Below are 12258 nucleotides of genomic sequence, written 5' to 3'. Positions count from 1 at the left end.
ATCTGCTATTAATTCACGAGTTCGGTAATTGTTTAAAAATCATGCAGCTGTTTTGTGCCAGGCTCATAGTTGTAAGAGAAAGGGATGTAGACATCCATTAGACATGGAGCTGAGCATCTGATTGGAGGCAAGACACATAGCTCATTTCCATACAGTGCGATAAGTGTCACCAAAGGGGTAATCGGGTGCGGCAAGAGCATGTTCATCCTATGACAGGTGAACAATGCCTCTGGAAACCAGAGGAATTAAGTGACAAAAGGACCAGAGGGTGGGTAGGTGGCATGCAGGTGGTGGGAGCAGCACAATCAGAGGCACAGGAATGCGGAAGATGGATGCATGTGGGAAACACTAAATTGTAGCCTCGAGTGTAAGCTGGAGAGTGGCTCTCCATTTCCCTCAGGACAAGCCCAAACGTCTTAGCTCTGCTCATGATGATCTGGCCTCAGCCTCACCTGTCACCCCCTGCGACCCCCACCCTTCTGTTCTGCCACCATATAGAATTACCTTCAGTGGCCAGCATAGTGCCTGGCACATAGTAAATATTTGATACATGTTTGTTGAGTGAAAAATGAGTGGCCGAAGAAAAGCATGGAAGGCAGGCAGGGGCTGAGCCATGTAGGGCTCTGCTTGGAGTGTCCAGCCTGAGGTATACGCACCTGAGGGCTACACCTTCCCAGGGGACTCAGATAGTGGCTCTGTCAGAAAACTCTGTTCCTGAGTCTTCAACATTCAGATTTCTGCTGAGTGGACTTCGTATTCTCTAATTCTCTGTCTTCTCAGATTGTGATTTGCGGAGGGTAGAGAACACAGCTAATGTCTCATTCAGTGTTGACATTAATGGGTGCTGAACTAGACGTTTGTGGGGAGAGCTGGACATGCCTGTTTGACAGAAAAGGAAAGCATGGGATGAAATGTGTAGGGAGGGCATACCTGAACGTTAGAATAACCGCAAAAGCTGAAGCTGCTCTCCCCTGCTGCTGTATCAAGCCCTGCGCAGGAGAGGACAACAGGCAGGGATGTCAGAGTGGAATCACTGGCGGCCCAGGGAAGGGGAAATAGCTGCATAAGGCTGGTCACTTCAGACCGACCCCTCCTTCCCTGGAGTTGGTGGTGCAGGGCCCCTGGATGTGAAGGGTAGACTAGGCTTCCTCTATTAGTTTGTTGGAGGGGGTGTCCCTAAGGCAGAAGGATGGGTTTGTGTGTGCATGTTTTGCAAGTTCCATTTCAGAGAAGTAAGATATTTCATTTCCCTCAGGTTGGTTTCCAAAGCCCTTAGAACTTCAGCAGGAGGGAGAGGAAATACCCCAACTGCATCAATTGTCAGTCATTCAGCATTTAGTATTTGCTATGTATGAGGTGCTATACTCAGTGCTAGACAACACAGACATGTGACATATGAACACACAAGGGAAAGAGCAACACATCTGAAAGCAAATAGGGAGCGACTAAGAATGAAGTTCTTACTACAAATAATTTGCACATGGACTGAGTACAGTAGAGCAGTTAGGGCACAAGGTTGGTGACTTTGGACAAACATGAGCTTAGTTTGAATTGGAACTCCACCATATACTGTGTGATTATGAACCAGTTACTTCACCTATGTATCTTGGTTTTCTCATCTGTAAAATAGTGGTATCTTCTTCATCATGTGGTTGTGAGAATTAAATGGAAAATGGATGCATCCAGCATGGTATTTGGGAGTGCTGGCTGTGGAATGAGATTGCTTGGGCTCATACCTCAACTCCATCACTTCCCAGCTGTGGTCACTTAATCTTGGTCTCAAGTTTTCCCATTCTTAAAATCAAAGTAACGGTATCATCTACACTATTGGGTTGGTGTGAGGCTTAAATGAGTTTTAACTGAGTATAACCTTGGAGCATAGCAGGAACTCAATATATCTACAACAGGAAAACAATTGCTGACTGAACCTACACAAGAAACGAAAACCTATGTATGTGCACACAAAAATCTACATGTGAATGTTTACTGCAGCTGTATCCACTATCTCCCAAAGCTGGAAATGTCCCAGTGTCATCCAGTAGGGGAATAAATGATGGACTGCTGCTAACTAAAGGGAAGGAGCTGCTGTCATCCAACGGCATGACCCAATCTCAAGTGCATTGTGTTAAATGAAAGATGTCACACTCAAAGGGCTACATACCATGTACTAACACTTACATGACATTATGGAAAAGAAAAACTATGGGGAGAGCAGACCAGCAAGGGTTAAGGGTGGTGTCTGACCACAAAGAGGCAGCCTGAGTCGTGTGGGTCATGGAAATTTTGTATCTTGATTGTTGTAGTGGCTGCATGACTCTATGCATTTTGTCAAAACCCAGGGAACTGTACACCCAAGATTGAATTTCACTATATACAAGTTAAAAGAAATCCAAACCCCAAACAACTGTTAAATGTTTCAGGAAAAATGAAATGGCGAATTGTGGAAAGGTAGGTAGCAAGGAATACACTCACACACACACAGATAGGTAAGGATCTGCCCAGTGAAAAAAGTTTACTTAGCCACAAATAAGCTTGCTCTCAAAATACATCTGACACAGTTGTTTAGAATTAGCTGGACACTAACTGCATAAAGGACAGAGAGAGTTCCCAGGAATGTCTGAAGGCTAACCTGCTTCCGAGTAATGACAGTCTGTGATGGACCCAAATGCTCAAAGGCCAGCGACCCAGTATTTGAAATAACTGCTGTCTGACAACAGCCTAGGGAAGTCTACAGAAGTGCTGTGCTCTGTGGAGTCCTGTCCCGAAGGGAGTGCCCTGTATTCCTCTCACCAAGGCTCCCCATGAAACTTACTTGGATGAACTTTAGAGTAGTGCTCACCTGAGGGGCCATGAGCTTGTGATTATTCCTCCTTTTCTGGGAAGGTGAGTTATATACCCAACTCTCAGCACTGTGTGCATCCTTTTGGCCAAAGATATCATACTATTAAGTTCATCAACTCTAAAACCTAGTGATGGATTATTTTCCCCCTCACCTTGCTGCTGCGGGAAGAAATAGAGAATCTAGGACTTGAGAAGATCAGATCCAGGGTTAGTTAAGCTTCAGTGCTGTCCAAATTAGCCTGAGTCTATAGAAAAACTGCACTACAGACCTATTTTGCTCATAAACAACTTTTATTTTTGTTTTCAGTATGTGCCCTTGAAGATTCCAAATTTCTGGAGTTTCTGATTCTCCTGGGACCAGAGGTAAAAGCATTGCACAGAAACACTCAATCTTGGCTCACCACTCTCTCCTGAAGAGCCAAGTTTGAAAGCCCCAGAGAGAGGGAGTTGACATTCACACCTTATTCCAAAATGGGTAACACAGTGAACAAAGAATTAGTAAAACACAGACCCAGTTTGTAAAGGGCTTCAAATATACATATTCTCTATATATAAACCTGTTATATAGGATTTCAACTTAATTGGTTTCCTTGTGATTTGTAATTAAAGTACAAATGATATTGATGTTGTACACTGCTGAGTCCCCTCCTCAGCCCCTCCCTCCCCACATAAATAACATTACAAAGGTCAGGTGATCCTAAGTTTTTCTTGTTGTGAATATTTTGTTTTTAAAATCATTTTCCCCTTCCTCTCCTGCAAACTACCTCTGAGTTGGTAACACAGCAGCACAGAAGGGACAAGACTAGGGACAGCATGGGGGTATCAGGGAGAGAGCACAACACTGCCTCTCACTGACCGGCGCCAGATGGGCTTTTGCTTTTCCACTGACAGCAGAGACTACGGCAGAAGCAGAGTGTGCGAGGCGGCTGGCTGGGCCACTGAGAAAAGCCCTAGAGGCATTGAGGTTTTGGAGACAGAGCACAGCTCCAGAAATGTCTTGGCTCAGTATTTACACAGTATCTTTAAACTGTATTTTCCTTTTAAGAAATTTGTGTTTCTGAGGTTGGCTGGGGGAAAGAAGAAACTTAAAAACAAGACCAAACCAATTCCCACAAAAAGTCCTGCTGTTAAGTCTTACTCAGTTATTTTCACACACATCATTAAGAGTAGATACTGACAATGACTGTTTCTTTTTCTTATTCTTTATAAGAGCATGAGAGAGAGAGAGAGAGAGAGAGAGGAGGAGGGCACTACGGAGAGCGCCGGGACTTCTTCAGCATCAAGTGACACTGGATGGTCTGGATTCGGGTCTTGGCTGGGATGAACTCAGGCTGCAGCTTCAGTGTTGACTCGTACCACACCAATGCTTTTTCAAACTCCTCCTGTGAGGGGCAAAGGGACAAAAGTGAGAGGACTATTACTACCAGGCCATATATATATGGTGACTTCTTTCTTAAAAAACACCTCTGTGCTGGTGAGAGTCCTGGAGGATATTCTCAATGGATTTAAATCACTGAAGAAAACTCTGAAGTCTGGGAGAAAACAACTACCTCCATCCCCAAGGTACAAAGGGAACTATGGCAGAGCCCAAGAACCAAAGGGAAAGAGAAGACTGACTTTACTAGGGTTTGACTCAACAGCAGGAGCGATCGTGGTAGTAACAGTGAGAGCCAACATTACTGGTGTGTGCCTGGTGCTTCAGGAAATACTTCCATTTAATTCGCACGGAAACCTAGAACCTTGGACGTGCTCATTACACATCTGCCTGAATTCTCTACTATGGCTGGAAAGATGAAAGTAAAGTCAGGTATCTCAATTAGACTTGCAAATTTTGCAAGTGTTTTATTCTAACATTTAAAAATATGAACATGGTTTGGGAATGACCAGTACCATATTGAAAGCATTCATCTTTTACATAGTCTAGTACTCTCAAAGAAGAACCCAAACCAACTGGTTAAATGACTCCTTCTGGCAAAAATGAGAGGCAAATTTCCTCAATGACAGTAACAAATTTTACATTTACTGAGGATGAAATAGATTCTTCAATTTTAAGAAGCAAAGACACAAATTTGCACATTCAGCAATAGCTACCTAGCCAAATTATTCTTCCTGCCTTTGAAGTAGAGGATGACACATAAAACTTGGAGCCTGAAGCTGCTCATTCTGTTAACCTTTACTGAGAGTACCCTGGGAACAGCTCCATGTGGGACATCAAGCTTTAGACAGGTGGGTGTCATGATTCTCATGGTAAACGTGGCAATGACAGCTTCTGGGGGACCCCTGGGATTTTAAGTTCTGAAATCAGTCTGTTTCTGAGCAGAATGAGGGTTCTGGATGATGGCTTTACCACTTTCTCTGTAAATGGTATTCCATGCAACTAGTGGCATTCCATCATTCATTAAACATTCGGTGAGCACCTAGTATGTGGGAATGCTGTGAATTGCTAGGAACAGGGAAATAAAGAGTCTTTATCTTGGGGACAAAGGGGAGTCTTTTCCTTAAAAAGCCCCGAATTTGGAGAGAGACAAATACTTAAAAAAAAAAAAGGTAAGACAAGGTGAAAATATAGCAAGAAAAAGAAAAATCATGTGTGCAAATCTGGGTACCTGGCCCAGACTGGAAGTAAGAAAGCATGAGTGTGTGTATGTCCATGTGGAGTGTTAGGTATCATTTTCTGGAACAGGTGATATCTCCAAAAGTTCAGGTAAATCTGACCCTACTGTCAGTGTAAACTCATGGTGAGGAAATACAGTTGCAAATACTTAGATGAATTTTATGTAGTATTTTTAAAACTACACAAGCCCTTTATCCATAAAGTATACTCTTGGTGGAGCCAGCAACTCTAGACACAAAACCTCCAGGAGATTGGGGGACAAGGACAAAGGCAAAGAAGTTCTGAAATCAAAGATGAAGATGTGCCAGAGAGAAAGCGGCAGAGCTGATATGCTCTGCCTGCACCGCCAATCTCACCATTGCCACGTAGACGTTGCCCAGCGTGAAGTGGTTCACAGCAAAGTGTGGTGCAATCTCTACTGCCATGGTGGCTACTATGACGGCATCGTTCCAGAGCTTGGCATTGTGCAAGATGTTGGCCAGGCTAATCAGGGGCACGTCCTGGGAGAGGAAGGAGAATGGTGAGAAGGGAAAAATATTGGTTGTTAAGCTTTACCTGTTGGTGGTGTTGATCATAAATAATGCAGCCAGTGTTTCCTGGTAAATCATAACAGTGCGACTCAGCATGCTAGCCCTCTGTTTGCTGATTGGTCTGTGACATAGAAGGAGCTTGCACCAGCACATAAACCAATGCTTTATTTCTTTCATTGAGAAAGTCTTGCCTCAAAAAACAAAACAAAAATGTCAGTTGAGTGAACAGTCTGCTGAGCAAGGACGCTGGTGCAAGCTCCTTGGCTTACTGCAGGTTGGTAATAGTTCGTGGACTGACAGAGCACACCTTGAGTCATACTACCATAGAGTCAAATAGTTTCTGCAAGGACACTCCATCATCTGAAGCAGGGGCTCGCAGACTGATCCACAGGCCAAATCTAGCCTGCTGCCTGTTTTTTTTTTTTGTTGTTGTTGTTCAACATAATTTATTGAATAATCAATCTTTTCCCAACTAATCTGTGCCACCTTTAACATATACTACATTCCCACACATATCTGAACTGAATTTGAACATTCTAGTCTGGTCCATTGACTGGCCACACAGCAGAACTCCATTGTTTTAACCATTGTAGCTTTGTGATATGTTCTTTTTTTTTTTTAGAGGGCATCTCTCATATTTATTGATCATATGGTTGTTAACAACAATAAAATTCTGTATAGGGGACTCAATGCACAATCATTAATCAACCCCAAGCCTAGTTCTCAACAGTCTCCAATCTTCTGAAGCATAATGAACAAGTTTTTACATGGTGAACAAGTTCTTACATAGTGAATAAGTTCTTACATGGTAAACAGTGCAAGGGCAGTCATCACAGAAACTTTCAGTTTTGATCATGCATCATGAACTATAAACAATCAGGTCAATTATGATTATTTGTTTGATTTTTATACTTGATTTATATGTGAATCCCACATTTCTCTCTTATTATTATTATTATTTTTAATAAAATGCTGAAGTGGTAGGTAGATGCAAGATAAAGGTAGAAAACATAGTTTAGTGCTGTAAGAGGGCAAATGTAGATGATCAGGTGTGTGCCTATAGACTAAGTATTAATCCAAGCTAGACAAGGGCAACAAAATATCCACGGATGCAGAAGATTTCTCTCAAAACGGGGGGGGGTGAGGTTCTAAGCCTCACCGCTGTTGATCCCCAATTTCTCACCTGATGGCCCCCCTGCAACTGTGCCTGTCTTAGGTTGTTCCTCCCTTGAGGAATCTTACCCGTCTCTGGCTAACCAGTCATCTTCCGGGGCCATACAGGGAAATGTAAAGTTGGTAAGTGAGAGAGAAGCAATATTGTTTGAAAAGGTTAGCTTTTTTACTTTTTTGCAGATTTATGCCTTGTGGCTTCTATGCCCAGTATTTGTCTTGAGGTATCTGTACCACTTGGAGGAATTATGATACTCGGTAATTTCGATATGAGGGACAAATTCTACTTAAGGGTTGTAATTATGAAGGAAGAAGAGAAGCTGTAGAAGTAGCAGATGGAAGAAAACATGGGAAGATTGATTATTTCTTTGACATATTTTCTTATAGTGTAACAGAAGCGTGTATAGGTTTTAAATTACTAATTAAATTGCGTGCACACATTAACATAATAGGAATACAGCTACATAACCAAAGCAGACCTACAATTACCAGCCATATCCAGTGAAATGAAGAAAACCAGTTAGGCACCCTAGGCATTTGTGAAAACTTATCAATGATATGATGGATATTGTCTAACTGAATTTGAATATTTTGAGATAAATCAGACAAATTAAAACAACACATTCCTGGGAACTGTTCACATCCCATATGTTCTTTTAACAGTAGATAGTCTATAGTCGCAAGATTTTTGGAGCGCTGCAACTTGCACTTCTCCTAATTCTTGGTTGAGTTCCAACAGTATAGATCCAGTCAAATTTGTTGTTTTACTGTATGCACAGGCCAGCTTAGATATCTCCTTCTTCATTCCAATGGCAAGTCTAGGAACTGGCGGGATGAATGCAGTTACAACTGCAACAGCACCAGGATCTTTGTTGAAGTTTTTTGATGATCATCTTCTGGAATGACTCTTCCAGAGGATGTTGATGTTGGAAGTTCTTCATATCGTATCTTAATTCGTTTTCTGGGTAGCCAAATTAGGCTTTGATCCTCTGTATAAACACAAACAAACCCTTTGCCCACACTTTGATATGCCCTTTATACCATTGTGAAGAGCTGATTGGAGATCACCACACAGGAACTGCTTTTTTTTGTATCATTAATCTACAATTACATGAAGAACATTATGTTTACTAGGCTCTCCCCTATACCAGGTCCCCCTCACAAGCCCCCTTACAGTCACTGTCCATCAGCATGCCTACTGCCTATTTTTGTAAAGTTTTATTAGAACACACTGTTTTCATTCCTTTGGTATTCTGTGACTGTTTTCATGCTACAAGGGCGGAAGTGAATGGTTCCAACAGAGGCTGCCTAGCCTCCAGAGCCTATTCTTACTATCTGGCCCTCTACCCATGAAGTTTTCAGGGCCTTGATCTACAGTCTTGGCCCTTCCCTATTGCCTAGCAGTATAGAGCACAGAATGACAGGTCAAACAAACAGAAACATTATCATTATCAAAAATATTTATTCACTTTAAGTGTTACCCAAACAACTGCTGCCTATACATATTTTACTGGGTTCTATGAGATGCAGACGAAAAAGAAAAAAAAAGGACCCAACTTTGTCTTTACTGGACACCCATAGAGTGCACATCCTGAGGCCTAAGGACTTGGCTAAGGTCACAAGTTAGTAAGAGGCAGAGCTGCACTTAGAACTCAGTGACGCCAGGTAGGAAAGCCTGTGCTCCTTCTGCCATTCCATACACTGCCCATATGAACAAAGACAGAAGCCATATCTTTACGAAGCAGGAAATCTGGAGATTAATACAGAACTCTGCACAGGTGAACACAAATGTGCTCTTAAAAAGCTGCATGGTCTCAGTCATCATAACAATAACTGACTTTTAAAAAAAGGATGGTGCTACTCAGGGTTAGCTGGGCTTTGTTCTTGCTTTTTGGAAGAGGTGAAGTCAGACACCAAAGACCAAGAACTGGTTGATGTATATGAACAAATGGAAATTGCTTTTGTTCCTGTGTCTGGAAGTAAGCCTAAGTCAGTAGTGTAAGCAAGACAATTGTAACAGGCCTCTAGGCCCCTGCGGATAAGCTACAGTCAGAATGACTTCAAGGGTGAAGACCTGCCCAGACCAGCGTGTCTGCTGTATGTAGGTGGCTCTGAGCACAGCAGAAGGGGTATTAAATGATGTAATGTTTTACAGGGAGGGACCGCTGAGACCTCCCCCATGCTCCAACTTGCTGATAAGGGAAGGCGTGACAGTGGGGCCAACTCACATAGTGCGGCCTGTGGGGTGTCAGTGGGGACATTGTCCTCCCACCCTCTTCTAGCCTTTGCCACTTTTTCACTGGCTGGACATGAAGAAGGCTGGTTGAAACCTTGGAATAAATCACTGGGCAATGGAAAGGACCAAGGGACAGAAATTCACACCTGAGTCCCACTCACCTTCATTTGGTGTGGAGCATAGTGGAGGGCTTGGCGTAAGCAGTCAATTGCTTTCTTTCCTTGGCCTTTCACTCTCCAGTAGAGGGCAGCCATGCTGGAAAGGACCCAGGATGTCTGGTTCTGCAAAGGAATGGTCAGCTAAGGCAGATGTCTCTTGAATAATGTAACAATTAACCACCAAATATTAGAACAGCAGTGTGAATTAATGATCACAACTGAGTATTTAGTAGATGCTGACAATTCTGCTGAGCACCTGATGGTCACCCTCTCATTAATCTAATGTCCCTACAAGCTTGATACTAATGATAGCCTTGTTATAGATCAGAAAATTATGATGGAGAGAGGTTAAGTATCTTGTCCAAATCCATTCAACTACTAAATAGCAGAACTATGTATTTCATGCCCATGTTCTTTTAAATTTAAATTTAACTTTTTGAACAGGTAACTCATGCACATGTTTAAAAAAACAGAAATTATAGTTATACAGTGAAAAGTTTCCCTCCCATTCTTATCTTTATTGTATGTAAGTAAATACTATTTTTAGTTTCTTATGTAACTATCTAGGATTTCATTATGCTTTATACAAGCAATTACAAATACAGACTTATACTCCCACCCCCTTTTTATATGAGGTAACCTATTCTGTAACATTCATCTGCACTTTGCTTTGTTTTGCTAAACAATATACCTTGGAAATCTTTCTACATCTGTGTATGGAAAGCCTCTTCATTCTCTTGTTATCAGCTACATAGTATTTCACTGTATGGATATATATTTACTTATTTAAATAGATCTTCATTAATGAATATTTTTCTCTCCCCCAATTTTATAAACAATGCTGCAAAATAACCTTGCATAGGTTTAAGTTTGCATTTATGCAAGTGCATTTGTATGGGATACATTTCCATATGTGGACATGCTATGTCAAGGGGGTATACACATCATTTTGGTATATATTACCACACTATCCTCCACAGGATTGTAACAATTTACTCTCCCACCAGAAGTACAGGAGGGTCCTTTATTCTTTATAGCCTCACCACAGTCTGTTATTAAACTTTTGGACCTTTGATGGGTGAGAAATGTGGTGTAAATCTGCATTTCCCTTCTTAGGAGTAGAGCTGACCATCCTATTGTGTTTGACAGCCTTTGTACTTCTTTTTTGTGAAGTTTCTGTTCTTACATTGTGTTAGTTTTTTCTACTTGAAAAGGCTCTTTATACATTAGGGAGATTAATCCTTTGCCTGCTCTATCAATTATATATGTACTCCCTCAGTTTTCTTGAGTCTGCCTTTGGACTTAGAGAGCTTTGTGCACTATAGAAAGAAGGTTTTGATTTCTACACAGTAGTTTATTAATTTATCTCCAATGGCTTCTGGATTTACAGTTGTAATTAGGAAGGTTTTGCTTACTCCAACATTATCAAGAAATTTTACCATGCTTTTCTGCCAGAACTTTTATAATTTCATTTTTCATGTTTAAATCTTTGATCCATTTCAAATTTCACTCTGTGTAAAGTAAAAGATATGGCTCCAATTTTTTCTAAGATGGCTACTAAATTGCCTCAATACTATGTAATGAGTAATTCATCTCTCCCCTCACTGAGATACCTACCACCTTTACTGAATATTAAATTTCAGTATTTAACTTAGGTCTAATTTTGGATTTTCCTATTTCATTTGCCCCTTTTGAGGAATGGTATCTAACTTCCAGACATTACAGATGAGTCAGTCAGAAAACTTACTGCTTCCTAGCTTCTTTCTTTCTTCCAACCTAATTTTTGGTAACTTTTTCATTCCTCATTGTCAGGGCATATAATATTTGTATTCTATTCTGTCATCCTATTTCCCACCTTTTTGTTTGATTCTGTATTAAATATATTCAATGATCACTGACATAAATTTTGTGTGGTTTCCCCAATTATCTCATGGTTGGCTGAGTTCATCTAACGGTTTCTTTAAAAAAAAAAATTGAAGTATAGTTGATATACAATCTTATATTAGTTTCAAGTATATAACATGGTGGTTCACCAGTTACCCACATTATTAAATCCTTACCCTGACTAGTGTGGTTACAATCTGTCACCATAGGAAGATATTACAGAATCTTTGGCTATATTCTCTATGCTGCACTACCATCCCTGTGACCAACTTATGATTGAGAATTTTTGTGCCCTTTTATCCCCCTCACCCTCCCCAACCACCCATTCCAACCCCTCCCAGCCCTGCCCCCATTGTAATCACCAGTCACTTCTCAGTGTCTATGTGTCTACTGCTATTTTGTTTGTTTTGTTTAGATTCCACAGATAAGTAAAATCATACGGTATTTGTCTTTCTCCACCTGGCTTATTTCACTTAGCATAATACTGTCTAGGTTCATTCATGTTTTTGCAAATGGCATGATTTTTTTTTTTTTTGGCATGGCTGAATAACATTCCATTGTGTGTATGTACCACTTGTTCTTTATCCACACATCTAATGATGGACACTGGTTGCTTCTGTAACTTGGCTATTTAAATAATGTGGTGATAAATATAGGGGTACACATACATGTCTTTTTGAATCAGGAATTTTGATTTTTTCAGGTAAATTCCTAGAAGTGGAATTGCTGGGTTGTACAGTATTTTTTATTTTAGTTTTTTGAGGGAACTCCATACTGCTTTGAACACTGGCTACACCAATTTACATTCCCACCAACAGTGTAGGA

General features: G+C 41.0%; 1 protein-coding gene across 5 annotated transcripts in view; it reads right to left on the bottom strand.

The window, feature by feature from the left end:
* Positions 1 to 3113: 3113 nt before the first annotated feature.
* The window catches only part of TTC17 (tetratricopeptide repeat domain 17), a 139332-nt gene continuing 130187 nt past the window's right edge, over positions 3114 to 12258 (bottom strand). For 3 of the 5 annotated variants that reach the window (XM_036996675.2, XM_036996678.2, XM_036996677.2), the window contains 3 exons: positions 9553 to 9672; positions 5812 to 5955; positions 3114 to 4223 (listed from right to left, as the gene is read on the bottom strand). In XM_036996675.2, the coding sequence (XP_036852570.1) occupies positions 4092 to 4223; positions 5812 to 5955; positions 9553 to 9672 (396 nt within the window). In that variant the 3' untranslated portion in view covers positions 3114 to 4091. Of the gene's footprint in view, positions 4224 to 5811; positions 5956 to 6135; positions 8257 to 9552; positions 9673 to 12258 lie in introns of those variants that run through there. The other 2 variants (XM_036996676.2, XM_073216434.1) reach the window with 2 other exon arrangements.

The sequence above is a fragment of the Manis javanica genome, chromosome 11 (genome assembly GCF_040802235.1).
Source record: "Manis javanica isolate MJ-LG chromosome 11, MJ_LKY, whole genome shotgun sequence".
In the NCBI taxonomy this organism is placed as follows: Eukaryota; Metazoa; Chordata; class Mammalia; order Pholidota; family Manidae; genus Manis; species Manis javanica.
The sequence above is the reverse complement of the archived record's forward strand: the minus strand, read 5'-3'. Positions and strand labels throughout refer to the sequence as shown.